This window comes from Drosophila pseudoobscura, chromosome 4 (genome assembly GCF_009870125.1).
Source record: "Drosophila pseudoobscura strain MV-25-SWS-2005 chromosome 4, UCI_Dpse_MV25, whole genome shotgun sequence".
Lineage (NCBI taxonomy): Eukaryota > Metazoa > Arthropoda > Insecta > Diptera > Drosophilidae > Drosophila > Drosophila pseudoobscura.
In genome coordinates this window covers 27,621,993-27,637,583 of record NC_046681.1, presented here as the reverse complement: position 1 = coordinate 27,637,583, position 15,591 = coordinate 27,621,993, and the positions used below count along the sequence as shown (strand labels likewise).

At 42.3% G+C, this 15,591-nt stretch overlaps 1 protein-coding gene across 2 annotated transcripts in view; it reads right to left on the bottom strand.

The window, feature by feature from the left end:
• Positions 1-13,999, bottom strand: part of robo3 (roundabout 3) — a 51,492-nt gene extending 37,493 nt beyond the window's left edge. For both annotated transcript variants that reach the window (XM_033380124.1, XM_033380125.1), the window contains exon 1: positions 13,804-13,999. In XM_033380124.1, the coding sequence (XP_033236015.1) occupies positions 13,804-13,858 (55 nt within the window). In that variant the 5' untranslated portion in view covers positions 13,859-13,999. The remainder of the gene's footprint in view (positions 1-13,803) is intronic.
• Positions 14,000-15,591: the final 1,592 nt, after the last annotated feature.

The following is a 15,591-nucleotide window of genomic DNA, read 5'->3' as shown; positions in this document are numbered from 1 at the left end:
AAATTTAATGGCAGAATTAAGCAATATTTATGAATGCAAATCGAAGCCTTGGGGGGTTTTTTCGCGGTTTAATCATATTGAAAAAGTTCATTCGGTTTTATTGTTTTTGATTTTGGCCCCCAGGGCGGGGCTGCGATTGAAAACGTGCCCCTTGTGAAAGGGGGTTATATTTTAATTGTTTTCTTTTATATCCGAAACCATTTAAGGGAAATATCAACTCGTTTTTACTTTTCGCAACTAAAAATTCTGGAAAAATCAACTAATTTTGGTATTATTTCAGTGTTTCTATGGTTTTAATACAAATTCTACATTTTCTGGTGAGTATTAAACCAAAATTTAACATTTCTACAACTCAAATTTTTTTTTAAAGAAATTATACAAACATGAGTAACGAAGAACTCAAAAATGTGATAATGAGCAGCCATTTCTTGCCATTTCTTTAAAATATCCAAATTCTTTAAGTCATTGAGGGTGGAATGATGAAGCCCACTACTGATATAGACCCTTTTTACTCTTATATTAAAGACATACCAAAATCTAGCTAAAATTTTAGAATTTCCCCCTTTTTTCAGCACAATTTCCCCCTCTTTCTGTGCCACTCAAATAATTTAACACCCTGATGAATAAATATTACCTTTTGAAATCAAAAAAATGATGTCTGCCTGTAGAACAATGCCCTCGTCTAGGCAGCCACTGGAGAAGTGTCTCCATGTCTGCGTGTGGCCGTCGCCACCCATTTGCCACTTGCCGCATGCCGCTTGCCACCACTATTGGAATCCGTTTCAACACCTACACAAAAGCAACTTCCACTCAATCTAAACGTTGGGCAAACACTTTTTTCGCTTTTTTTTTGTTTTTGTGTAAATTGCAACGCATAAATCTTTGTGACAAACAGACAGCGGCACGGAGAGAGCGGAGGAGTGGAGCAGGGGAGGAGTGTTTCTGTGGCAGATGAAGAGAATGAAGGACAAACACTCAAAAACACAATAGAAGTGACGCGACAGCCATTTTTCAAAAAAACAAAACATGCATCACAAAAACAATCCGCATAAAAAAGGGGAAAGAGAGAGGCGGATGGAAACGAGGAGCGAGAAGAGCTGCAAAAGAACCGAAGTGTTGGATATCCTTTAAGGAGTTATATACGTTCCATAGGAAGGGCCATATATTGCCTGATTTTTCCTCTGGCACTCGTATCTGGCATCTCTCATGACTCAGGAATAGGTGTGCTACCAACCTCTGGGCCCAATCGGTATAGCCCTTCGCCAAGGGTATCCACAAAAAAACACTTGATATAAGGGAAAGCACAGGCGTTGTAAGAGTCGTTAGAGTGGGGGCTGGGGAGGAGACCCTGAGAGCAGCGAGAGAACGAACGCATGATTGTCTTAATGGCTTCGACATGTTTGCAAAACGACTGTCAAAAGCAGGCAATGGCAACGCATGCCAATGGCTGTGGCAGTGGCAGTGGCAATGGGCATAGACATCGACAGCGACATCCACATGGTCATGGGTCCTGGGTCCTGGGTCCTGGGGCCCGCAGCTGAAGATGGAACCGAGGCGCTCGCTCTGGTGAGGCGTCGCTTGAAATCACAGAATCTGGCATTCACCCACTCTCCGTCCTCTCCCTCTCTCTCTCTTTCTCTTCGATTTTGGTCGTGTCTCTCCTTCTGTTCGATTCTGGTTGTGTCTTTTCGATTTGTCGCTTCGTCTTTGCGCCTTTTGCGGGGACATGTCTGCGCCTGGGAAGGCGGTTCTGGAGATGGGAGAAGGGTGTATCGATTTTGGATGGTGGATTGGTTTTTCCTGTTTGTCAAGCGATGAGTGATACTTGAAGCAACAAAATTGATGGCTTTTTATCGGGCAGCAGAATGAAATCGATTAACGATCACAATCGATAACCACAAGAACGTATTTTTCATAATTTTGACTAGGTTTTTGGGTAAAATATCAATGGTTCCTCTGCAAACGATTCATTAATCCAACAAAATTGGGTTTTTTGTGCTGCAGATGCCATCTCTAACGGGGGACAAACTCTCGACTCGTCATGCGAGTGAGTCGCCTGCTGGTTTGGAGTTTCTTTCACTCTTTTTTTTCGGGTGGAGGAGGGTCTGCTCTTGCATCACAAATCTATGTTCTGACAGCAAAGTCACTCAGTCATGCAGCCGCACACTTGATGTACCATACACCAGCCCCACCCCCACCCCTCCCACACACTGGTAAAAAACGTGCCCCAACGAAGACCCAATCACACACTTAGACATGTCCCTGGGCTGGCGGGCCTATCTGCACGTTGGAAATTGAATTTTTCACCTGAATGCGTTTCAGAGGATGAGAGCAGGTGGTCGGGCAGGAGGGAGGGAGGGTGTAGGCCTGTCTGCATGTGTAATTATCGTTATCGATATCGCTCATACGCCCTGTTGCCCGAAACGGCTGCTGACAAGCTCGAAACTTGCGTTAAACTGTTGTGAAAATGGTGGGTGGGGGGTGGGGGGGCCGCATTTAACCCTCGTTAAGCAAAATCGAAATTAACGCTTTACGTCCTCCGTCCTCTGTCCGCCGTCCATGTGAAAAAGGACACTTTTAATGCTTCCCCCAGAGCTGCCGCTCGCCAGCGCCCGCTCGCTGGCTGCCTATGAAGTTATTAAAAGTAAATTAGGGTTGCAAACCAGCAGAAACCGAAACCGAAACCAGTTTTCGTCCTTCTGGTATTCCGGCATGGCCAGGGGTTGTGGGGTTGGGGGGGGGTGTGTGGGTGGACACCCCGGCCTCCTGTTTTTGTTTAGGGTTGCGTGCCTTTGACGCATTTTAGTTGTTTCTGTCGTGTCTGGGGGTGTCCTGGTTGTGTTTTCTGCTTAACTTAATTGTCAACATGGGAATTTATCCTAAAACTAGAAAATAGTTTCTACGGGTCTCTGGGATTTATGACGTAAAACTTTCAATTATTTTCAGATTTGTTTAATTAGCAGGATTTTTTTGAGGACAATGCTTTTCCCTAAATAAAAAAATTCTATATTTTTTTTTTTATTTAATTTTTAAAGATAAGATTTTTTTATATAATATAATTTATAATTTTTAAATATCATAATTCTTTCGATGGCTGTGTTGGAATTGCTTACAGGCCCTGGGGTTAAGGGTTAAACTACCCACAAATTGATTTTTAAGTGGTGGGGTGGCTGCTCCCGGGGGAGGAGGGAGGGGTGTGTGTCAATCAATGTATGATTATGAATGCATTTGGGTTACGAATACGAATAAGTGCCCTGAATAATTCAATAGAAAAGTTTGAATGCTAGTGAATATTTCAAAAGGGTTTCAGTGGCAGGAAGAGAGTCCTTCGGTGTTCCATGAATGTGTCTGGCTTGCTTTAAGCGAAGCATCTTTAAATGTCATTAAATCCCCTCCGGGATAAAGGATATGCCTCTAATTTCTATAGCAATCCACCGAATATCCATTCAAATCAGACGCAAAAAGAAGGCCCAGGAGGCCAGGAGGAGAGAGGGAGAGAGAGAGAGAGGGAGACTGAGGCACACCTTTGAAGTGCAACGGAGAGAGGCCCGCGAGCCAAAGTTGAAAAGTGCGCTTGTTAACATTCCCTAATTGCTGTTGTTGCCACTGCCACTGCCACTGCCGCAGGGGGGCAAAGCAGCAGGAGATGCAACATGATAGACGGCACAGGGAAGACCCAAAGGGATAGGATGTCCCCGACGACGACGACGACGACAATGACGAGTGCAATTATACAAAAACTACTTAGGCGCGCATCCTGCCTGCCTGCCAGCCAAAGATGTAGACAGCAGCGACAGCGACAGCAGGAATAAGACGCTGCCGGTGCTGGCTGTTGCCGGTGCAACAAAATTGAAAGAAAATTCACTTTCGCGTTTGTAAATTTGTCAACATCCTTGAAAAATGAAGAGAGAAGAAGGAGTACAAGGAGCAGCAAATAGCTCGGGGCCTGCCGGTGACAAGTGCAGGATGCACGGCCACAATGCAATTTCAGTTAAGTCTCTTATAATAGGAAACTCAAGCACTTTGGCTCACAAACAGCCAGCGATGGAAACGGTAACAGCAGCGGAGTGGTAATGCGAATGGGAACTAGATGGAAACTGGACGGGGACACTGGGAGAAATTTAGGGAGATTTGTGGCAGACACCTTCGATAGTCCTTGGGAGAAGTTAAATACATTTTAACATCCATCGAACTTCTATTATTCGAACGGAGGGCAACAGTGTTTAAGTCTGTAAGTCGAAGGCTCCATTAGTTGAACCTTTGCTTTGGATAATAGGGGTTCGACTTATGAAAGTTAAACTGTATTTAGTACCTTACTTTGTTCAGAATTAATGCCACTAAAAAACTTAAGTCTACAATGGAAGCATAAAATACCACAAAAATTTAAAAATATGTAAAAAGGAGTAAAAAAAGTAAGAAAATGTAAAATGGGTAAAAATATGAAGGAAAAAAAATGTAACAAAAATTTAGAAAAGCGCAAAATAGCACAAGAATTAATAATGGTAGAAAACTTTATTTATTTCTGTATTTTTTGTATTATTTTCAAAGGCTTTAAGAGCTCTTAATACTTCAAACTTGGGTCGCTATATATTCAGGTATATCCATTCTATTGCAACGTATCAAATATCCTGTGAAAGGTCGTCTTTTAAATTCCTTAAACTTTTGCTTAGAACCGCCCTGCCTTTGATGTGTAAAAATTATGATAGTGCGTAAAGTCAAAAACAGCGGTTTTTGAATTTAAAAAAATATTTTGGTGACATATTGCAAAATCCAAGTATGAGGCGGCAGAGATCTACTCAACCATAGCCACAACCTTGTGTTTGCCTCGTGGAAAGTCCATCGAAAATTCGCTTAAATTCATGCAAATTTTCTTTCAGACTTTTCTCATTGTAAGCCTCATAAAAAACAGAATTCCATAGAAGTATTAACAATCAAAAAACATCCAAGATAAATTCCATAAATTGGGGTTCAAATTGAAGTAAATTCCGGCTATCTGGTGCTCCTATTAAATGTCTTTTTGTCAAGTGCCGAGACCCTCAAGGAACTCTTGAATTTTTCCACGGAAAATTGCCAAAATTTTATCATTCAGAAAGGGGGCTCCGGTCTGGTGTGCGAGTATTTCCCTCAGTGCATGCCAGTCATCGGGCGAAGAGCTGCCTGGAGAGATGCCTAACTACATTTGTCATTAAGTCAATAAGCGCATTGTGCTTAAATGCACATAAAATAAAGCCTACAATGGAGACCAGAGAGGCAAAGTCGTAAAACAGGAGCAGGACCAGGAGCGAGGAGCAGGAACCGATGAAAAGGACCTGTAAGAGGAAGGATCCATCTCATGTGCTGGCGACAAAGCCGATTTATGCCCAATTGGATTTGCTGCTAAGAGCCACAATTCATGTTTTTATGACCGGATGCCTATTACGGCCCCGACCCACCCCCCAAAAAAAGGGAGCCCAAGGAGCCCCAGAGTTTCTTTCTTTCTTTTTCTTTTTTAATAAATATAAAATGTCCAGCCCAAACGAACAAAAGGTAAGTCAACAAAAGTCGGGGGTCCGAGAGATGGTTAGGGATAACGATACGGATACGGCTATACAGATACGGTATACGGTATACGGGATAGGGAATGGGAATGTGAATGGGAATGGCAAGGAATGCTTAGCTTAGGCCATTGATAAGCAGCTTGGACTTGGGTCAGCAGGCATGTCCTTTTCTTTTCTTTTCTATTCATTCCATTTCTTTTCTTTTCGTATCAACAATATCCCTGTCGTCGTTGTCGTCCTGCCTTTCATTCGATTTGCTTGTTAAAAAGCTCAAATTTTATGGCCTTTTTTGGCAACAAGTAAGTTTATCGATTTTGCCGACGAAAGGACAATAAAGTGGGGGCCAGGACCCAGGGAAGGTCACAATCTGCTGGTCTGGCGCTTTCTGGGTGCGTTCATCAGCAGGCCAGTCCCTGACATTGATAAATTATGCAGACTTCCACGATATCCCTTACCCTTCCAGGAAGAAGGCGCAACAAATGGTTAAGCATAGCCCGCATAGCCTTTAGGCGCGCTGATTTCTCGGCCAAAAGGCAATGAGTCGACAAAAATTATAAGTCATAAAAAGGCCGTCTAGCAGATGGCAGCTAAAATTTTGAGTGCCCCTAAGATGAAGACGCTTAAGGAAGGATTGTGACGAAGGATTGGCCAGATGAGAGTTTTGAGAGTCAATTTTTTATGGAGATCGCTGGGGAGGGGGTTTTGGATTTGATATTAAAGTGGAAGGTTGGGTACTATTAAAATTAAGTTCTCGACTTGAGAAGAGTGTTACGGAACGGAACTTTGGAACGGAGTTTAAAGAGTTTCGAGAAATGGGAGTGCTGAAATTTTATATGCAATTTCGACTGTTTTCAGTGCTAATTCTATGCTTCTGAGTTATATTTATAGTTTTATCTTCTAAAGTGTACTTATTTCCCTTAAGTAACAGAATATAAGCTTAAGCACTATTTCATAGTGTTGAACAGTGTGTCGTAGTGTTGCGAAAGGCTCATTTTTTGCACTTGAAGTGTTGGAAGCCATTGAATAGTTTTGGAAAATGTAAACTAGTGTCGGTAAATGTTCATGGAGTGCATTAGAAGTGTTGAAAGCGATTAAGTAGCGTTGCATAGTGCTGAATAGTTGGAAATAATGATGAATAGTCTGAATTAGTGCTGTAAAATGTTCATTGTTGGCATTACAAGTGTTGAAAACCATTAAATAGGGTTGAATAGTTTTCAAATTTCCATAGTTTGCACTAGAAGTGTTGAAAAATATTGAATAGTGTTGAATAGTGTGAAATGTTGTTGTGAAATGTTCATTGCTTGCATTGATTCTTCATTTATTCACAAAATCAGTAAAATTTGAATAAATTCCGATAAAACATTGCATAAATATGTCAAAATACCCACAAAGTAATAGAAAAACTGAAGTTTTTCCATAAAAACCTTATATCGCATCACCCTCCTTCTTTTTCTTTATTCTATAATATTTCCTTAAACCCCTTTAGCTCCTTCTTTAATTTCAGTTTTGTCAGCTGCAGCTGTGGTCCTTTCTTGTCCCTACTTCCGTCTCTCCCTCTCTCTCCCTCCCTCCTACCGCACTTCCATTTGCTGCACTCAAAATTATAACCTACATTTAACATTTTTAGACCCTATACAAAAGCCGCTTACGCTAACGCCCTGCAATTTTCCTTCATGAATTGACAACTTTGACATAATTGACTGAAGGACCCCACCCGACCCTACCCGACCCCACCCGAGCCCACAGCAGCAACAAAATGGAGTAGAGAATGGCAGAAAAAACAAAAAATAAAAATCGCAACAACTCGTAAACACCGCAAGTCCTTAAGCAGCTGTGGAGGGGCCAAAAAAAATTGTAGAAATATAAAAAAATTAAAAACCCCACGATGCGATGACGATAATGAAGTAGCCAACGCTCCGAAAGAGTGGGAGAGACACAGGAAGAGAGAGAGAGAGAGAGGAAGGGAAAGCAAACCCGATGGAGTTTGTCCAGCGCCAGCCACCGCTGACTATTTTTATAACAATTTGATTATATTATGTTTTTAAGCAGTTTTCTTCTGCTTTTGGGTCGTCATCTTCATTAGCACATTAAAATGTCAATGACACTTGGTCTCTAGGTCCGCAACGACCCTTTCCGGTCTCTGGCCCGAGCCCAAAGGGTGAGCCATTTGAAAAATGCGCGAGAAATGCGAACAAGGCGGCGAGACGGCTGCGACGGCTACGACGGCTATGGCTGGGCGGGGGGCTGGCGGGGTCGGCGGACTTCCCCAGACATCAACTCTGACCGCATGACATTCTTCTCCGTTTTTTTTTTCATTTTACCGCACTTCCTCCGCCTGTTGTTGGGGTGCTTTATGATTGCTTGACGGCGCCACCGTCGGGCAAAGAACGGGCGTGAGTGGGAGGCAAAAAAATATCAAACTTGCCGTAAAAAATATGCTCAACACTTGTTTATGTCGCCATATCCGACACTCTGCTTTCCGAGAGAGGTCACCTAGTGGGCAAAGGGTTGAGGAATACAAAACTCTGTTCAAAATTGTTCCAATTTAGCAGCATTATTGTCAAAGAGATATAGGAGCTGAAAGTTCCAAAGTTCAGGTAGGGCCTTCTCTTTCTCTCTATTTAAAGCCCTGCGTAAGCTGCGCAGCGGCAGCGAAATCTTGAGCCGAAGTAGTAGGCGGAGAGCCTAATCCGATCTTTAAGCCCTCGCAGTACAACTACAAGGCAGCAGCACGAACATCAACAAAGTCCCACAAGACGAGCCGAAAGCAGGTACGCATCTCTCTCTCTCTCTCTCTCAACTTGAAACCCTGCGTAAGCTGCGCAGCGGCAGCGAAGTCTCAACGATAGCCCACGATCCGAATGTAACCGAACTCAAGGTAAAGTAGTAGGCGGCGAGCCGAATCCGATCGAGCGCTCTCTCTCCTTCTATTTTTAGCGCTGCCTAAGCTCTGTTTTGCATTGAAAAAGTGCATTACAACTACAAGCTAGCAGAACATCAACAAAGTCCCACGAGACGAGCCGAAAGCTAGCCGAGCTAGAGGCAGAGCTTTGTTTTTTTGTGTCAAGTAAGATCTCTCTCTTGTTTTCCTTTTCCCATAAGCCTTAAGCACAAGCGATACCCAAAGCACTCATAACCTCTCTTGCTTGTTCTCGGCTGCGGTTTTTGTTGCTTCTGGGGAATTACCCAAAACAACGGCAGTGAAACTTTTCCTCTTCTCGCGTCTCCTCACCCAATGAGAGTATCAAAGTTTCGCCTTGGTTCATTATGGAAATTTGCATTCCTTTTGTTTATGCTCTTGTTCCAGTCTATATATATTTTTTTGCTGTTGCCTGCTATTTTTTAATGGCATTCTCGAGCACTTTAAAGTTTTGATGGCCTCGCAGCGCCTTGGCTGCTTGAACATGGCTCAACCGAGCAATTCATTAGGCGCTCAATTGCCTCGTGTTGCAGTTTTCCTTGCCCACCCGCTGTTCTTTTGTTCTCTCTTTGGTCTTTGGCCTAGTTTAGGCCCATAATGAAGTGAATTATGTTTTCACATGGCAAACACTTGCCACTCAGCGGGTAATCATGTCGGGCCAGAGCCATAGACTGTTTTGTTGCGCGCGTCGGAGATTAGCGGGGAAAATGCCGTTGATAGGCATTGTTGGGTCTCTGCTGGAAATCGCTTAATTAACTTAATCAAAATATGGCGATTATGATGGGGTATATCCTGTCTGTATCCCGGCTATGGCCTGTTGTCCTCTATGTTCTCCATTGTTTGTTCTGTCAATAAATACATGTATTTATTTGTACACAGACACACTCGAACGTACGTACGTCCGTGTATCTTTTATTTGTATTATGACAGCCGTTCAATTGATGCAGAAATTAATTAAAATTTTCCCCAATATGTGTGTGTGTGTGTGTGTGTGTGTAATAGGACTATCTATTCGAATGAGTTGTCCTTTGGCCTAAGGCTAAGGTAAATTACATTTTGCCAGGACCAAAGAACGTTTTGAATGGATTGAAACCTGGTAATTGCTTTGCATTCAATTTGTGTGTGTCCGTACAGTGTGCATTGCCTAAAGTGGATGGAAAATACATATAAATCGTAATGGGTTTATTGTACGACCCAAAAATGTGTATTAATGAACTTCAACCTCACCTTTTATCAAATTTCATGCATTTTTCTAAGAATTCCTCGGCATACCCTTTGGTCTTTGCCTTTAGTCAATTATGACTGTGAAAATGGAAATATTTGAACCCTTTACGGCTGGCAGTCAATTTTCGAAATATTTTCACATCTAATGGACTCCAAATTAATTCCATATTACTTTATTATGGTCCCTCGTTGGTCTTTGCCCTTTTTTTGCAGACAGCAAAGCGAATAATATCTTGGGCTTTTCAATTAACTTGCGGCTGGCCGAATAATACCTGCTCTCCGGTCCACGAGGCAGAGCCATTTCCCCAGACAGTCGGAGAAAGTCTTGAAGGCAACCCGTTTTTTCCCCTCGTTCTTTTAAAGCCTTCTTTAATGCCTGAGAAAACCCTTGTGCCCGTAGATATGGAAAGTTTTCCTGTCTGTGCCATTGATACCGCAGGCCAGAGGCGGAAATAGAACGAGGAGGCGGGGCACCTTGCGGATGGGTACATGGGGAATATTTCATGGCACTTATCAAAGGCAGCAACAATTTAGGTTAAATACTCATTAATATTCCGGTCTGCAAAACTTTTTTACCCCACTGTCTCGCTCTCGCTCTATCTCCGTCTCTGTTCTGTGTTTTTGGCAAATAAATTTATGCCCTTTGCTTTTGGCCGCCGCCAGGCAAGAGACCCAGAGACACAGAGGCACAGAGGCGCAGGACTTGCTTGGGCCTTCCTTCCAAGCCAAAATAAATAAGCACACGCACATGCCAAAGCACACACAGATACACACACACACAGATACACAGATACATATGTACAGCTGAGTAGAGAAATTAATTTTGCGTAGCCTACATTTTTGGGAGAGCCTAAAAATGAGCGAAACAACAACAACAACAATATTTCCCATGAAAATGATAATTGCCTGGCAACGGAAGTCTACAAAAATGAATAATTTATAAATGAAGCAAATTGTTGCAAAGTTGAAACAGCAGTTGGGAGTGGAGTGTGGGGGGTTCAAGGGTTAGATATCATAGAATTTTCGGGTAAGTGATATAACAGATATTTATCGGATATTTATGCGGGCAGTGAATCTTTGGAATAGAGAGTACCTTTGCTCTACAACCTTGTTTATTCCCTCAGCTAAAAGATACAGTTTATATAAGATATTCAGATATTATTAGGCATTAAAGACATTCAAATGCCGTCGGATATATACCCATGATCACATTTAGAGGTACACGTTGAAAGTCTTCAATAATAATCACTTTTATGGTACTTTAAGTGTTTAAAACAACATTTTTTTGTGGTTTATTTTTGTTTTTTGTCTATGAAAACTGGGGAACCGCCGAATAAAAGAGCTCTAATCGTAATTGAGCTCACCTCACCTTTCTGATGATCAATATAATAGGCACAGTGTCAGTAAATTTTGAATATAAGTGAATATTTTGGACACTCTTGAATGTTTAGCTATTTAAGAGCCATTTAATTTAGCTACATTCTAAATATAAACAAATAACTATTTTTTCTCGGGCAAGAATGGGCCGATGCGGTGCAAATGGGCGGTAGCCGAAGGAAGGCGCTCGTCTAATACGATCACAAACGAATAACAAAACGAGACGGTTGATGTCTGATTGATTGCCTTCGCCCTTCTATCGGGGCTAACATGATCGATCTCTGCATCTGCCTGAGCCAACATGTTCGATCATTGCTCAACCCAAACGTAGGCTCGAGCTCATACACAATCCATGCTCATATGAGCCCGTTTGCCATGAGCCAACTGATTGTTTCAAGTTGCGGTTTGATTCATAGAAACTCCAAGTAAACGTTGGGTTGTACCCTAAAACCGATTGCTCGCTGGAGCACTCTTGTGTATGAATAGGAATAGGTGAAAATGGTTAGATACAGATACCTCCTTTGGTGGCTTGAATCTCTGGTCTATGAAGAGGAATACGTTTAAATGGTTAGACACAGATACCCCCTTTGGTGGCTTGAATCTCTGTTGCGTTCCTGCATCACGGCTAAAGGTAGATTTACACACAAAGATTCTCTTTTATTTAATGTAGAAAACATGTGTGTTCCACATTTACAAAAGGGCAAAATATGAAGAGCGGCATTGGGGCCATCGGATAAGATACGTGTATGTGGCATACAACTTGGGGGCTCCGCTGGACGCCCGCTTTCATTTGCACAGCGGGAACAAAGTTGGCCAAAAAGTATTTAATTTGTTTTTATTGGATGCACCACAAGCACACGTACACGCACACACACACACACACACACACTTGCGCACTCGCGCAGGAAACCCACTAAAATGCCAATATATGTATCCTCTCTTTTTTTGCACGAAATTTATTGCATACTTTTGAGCGGTCCTGCAACAAGGGGCAGCATCACGGGAGCGAGCGACACGCGTGTTGTGGGGATTTATTTATTTACTCCTCCACAACCTTCATCCTTCATCCATTGGCGGATTTTGTGCGATGATAAAAATTTTGACATGCCAAACGAGCCATTCCAAAGGGGGTCCTGCGGAGGGGTCTGGGGTGGGGGGTCTGGGGGATAATGGTTATGCCGGGCGAGGATGTAACAACAAAATGACAGGATATTATTCAATTGAATTCGTTTACATGCATGAACTACATAATAAAAATGCCCTTAACCGAAAAGGGAGGAGCACGGAGCGTGGGGCACGGAGCCAAAGGAACGCAAATTGAACAGCAGCCAAATGGATGCACACACACACACACACACAAACACACACACAAACACATACCATATATGTGTATATGTATTTGTATTTGTAAAGGAAAAATGTACGTATCTTTTGTATCATTTATGAGTGGTGGCTGCTGGCTGGTGGCTGCTGGCGGAGCCCCCAAATGTTGTGTGTTTTTCTGTCTTTGTGGGCCAACATTTACATATTCATTTCCATCATGGGCTTCGCTTCTACCCCTTATTAAATGCGCATATTTTATGCAACAAAAGGACTCCACACCGACACTCAGACTCGCATTCATTTCGGTTAGTTAGCCCTCAGCCCGAAAAAGGGGGATTTTCTTGGCAAAATTTTCCACTAATTTGTTCGGGAGTTGCGGAAATTGTATTGCGTCTGGCATATAAAGTTTTCACATGCGAATTTTCCCCGCATTTTCCCCATTTCGATGAGATAAGCAAGAGTTATGAATTATCATGGGGGGTTGGGGGGTAAAAGTTTTCCGGGGCTTTACGGGTTTCCTGCAAGAAGGAAGCAATCAATGCGGCAAATGATTCGGGTTTATGTGTCTCCCCCGCCAGGAAATATGCTAAACTGTGTCTGGCAACTTAATCTGTGACTAAAGTTAGTGGATATCCCAATTAGTTAAGAGCTTTGGGGCTGGATCAATGATTACCGAGATAAGACCTGGGGGAATGCCACTCTTAAGAGGAAAAACTGAATGTTTGGCTCAGGAAATATATTCGTTTATTTCTAGAAAATATTTGTAGAGTTTATTTTGAAGGTTAGGACTTTAAAATCCCAAAAAAACACCATCGCGACCCCCGAATTCGGATAACTAAGGGCCATATTGGCCTATGTGGAGCCCCGCTGAGGGTAGGTTGAAGGTTTCCTTAAGGAAAAATGTCGGCTACCGAAAAATACTCATAAATTCAAGGTATTCCCCAGTTCAAGCCATGATTTCCCCTTTCATTGATACAAAAATAAGACCTAAAACCCTCTAAAATTGAAGGAATTCTCCCTCGCCTCATAAGTGCATTCCCCTTCGAGTCGAGTACCTTTAAAGATTATTTTCCCTGCCCCCAAAAGGCTTGTGTACCCCCATCAAAGTTCCAAATCATTCAACCGAAAAAAACAGACCCCCATATCGATAGACCCCGCATTGAGATGCACCGAAGCCTCCGCCGCCCTTCAACACCTTTCGGCAATCACCCAAAACCAGGAGATCCTGGCCAAGCGGGTGAAAGCCATGGCTAAATGAAACTCATTACGGGAATGTGGCAGCACACACAAATGTCTCATGCATTCAGACGAATGCAGAAGGATGCAGAAGGATGCAGAGGCATCAGACACTGCAGACACTTGCTCTCTGTTGAGCAATTTTCTATGGAATTTTTGCCATTGCAGGCCCGGGGCTGTACTTACCTTGGGCATGGGTCCACTTGAGCAGGAAAACGATGAATACGAAACGTAAATCCATTTTACAAGTATTTATTTGTGTTTTTTTTTTTGCTTCGCTTTCTGTACAGTATTTCGCCTCAAGATAAACTTGGCTAAAAAAGCATTTACGTGTATTTTTTTGCCCTGCACCGCGCACACAGGATGGCAGCACGAGGGGGGGGGGGGGGGGAGGCGACTCCCAGTATCCGTATCCGTAGCCGTATTCTCTACTATTCACTCGCACAATTTTCTTGACATTTTTTCCGTAAGTTTAGGTTTTATTGCGGGGCTTAAGGGCGGCCTTAAATTCGGTTTCCGTTTGGCCAGTCGGCACTTGGCCACAGTTTGGTTTGGTTTCCACTTGCCCCATTATCACAATTAGCAGCCGCTTCACCGAAAGTCAACCAAGGGGCATGCCACTGCTGCCACTGCCACTTCGTTTGTTTATGTTTGCTTCTGCTTCTGTTGCTGTTGCTGCCAATCGCCGACGAACGTTCGCTGAGGCCCTCTAGAAGACCGACACGCGTGCCCTGGGAGTGCCCGTAAACCGTTGGCGGCAGTAACCAAAACTCAACTGAAGCCAGGACACAGGACGTGGCTCCGCAGGCCCCACAACAGACCCGTGAATCGAGAGCCGAGTCCCAAGAGCCCTTCGCACGCTCCACAGCTATGTTCGCGATTTGGTGGTGAATTTTCCAAGCTTCGGGCTCGGTCCGTGCTTCGTCCTCGGACTCGTGTTCGTATTCGTTTTCGGAGTAAATTCCTGCAGGCAAAACAGCTGTTCCCACAGAGGGGAAATCTCTGCGTGGGCCGAAAGAGGGGTAAAGTAATACTGATAAGATTTGCAACCATAAGGGACAGATAATTGGGGGAAAATAAACATATATTTCCAAAATTATAAAAATTACAGAAATGGAAAATCTAGCAAAAGGATTCATAGAGAAAATGGGAAAATATTTCCTGGATCTAATTGGTTTTCTAGTAAATTCCCTTGGCTCGGCCAGGTTTTGTTTATTATCAGTCGTTGGTATCATATCATAAACATTTGTTGCTGAATTCAGCCGGCTAAAATGTTGAGTCTGCGCATTGGGCTTTTTCGGAGTTCCAACAGGAATTCCTTTGCTCTCTCTCGTTTCAGGGACTGCTGACATTAGAGAGTGAAGACAGAGAGAGAGAGAGAGCGGTAAAGTAACGAGTCAAATTTGAATTATGCAAAGTAACCGTTAAATTCCGATGAAGAAACTTCCGTACTTTGGATAGGCCAAAATCAAAGGAATCTGAGACTCTGAGAAAAAAAAAAGTTCCGAAGGACAACATGAAATCTGAAGCAAATTTTAAAGAAAAAGTGAACACAGTTTACTTTAAGGGGGCTTAAGGATATATGTTTAAATAAAGGAACGTTAAAAAATTCGTACTTAATTTTATTAGGTGAATAATTATACTTAGATTCAAATATTTATATATTATATTTGCCCAGAGAGTGGAAATAACATATAAAAAGTTTTTTGATATGATATATATATATTTTTTTTTGTGATTTGTAGTTTAATATAAAATTGTAGCACAGATAGAAAAACAAAAATGGAATTATGTTGTTTACTGTTACTTTTTGGGCAAATATTTGCTTAAATTTATTTCATATTTAAAATAAATATATCTTGGTAGAAAATAAATATATTTCATAATTAAATTTAATATATTCATATATATATATTTAATATATTCGTATTTAAATTTAATATATTTCCAACAAATTTACGTATAATAGTTTTA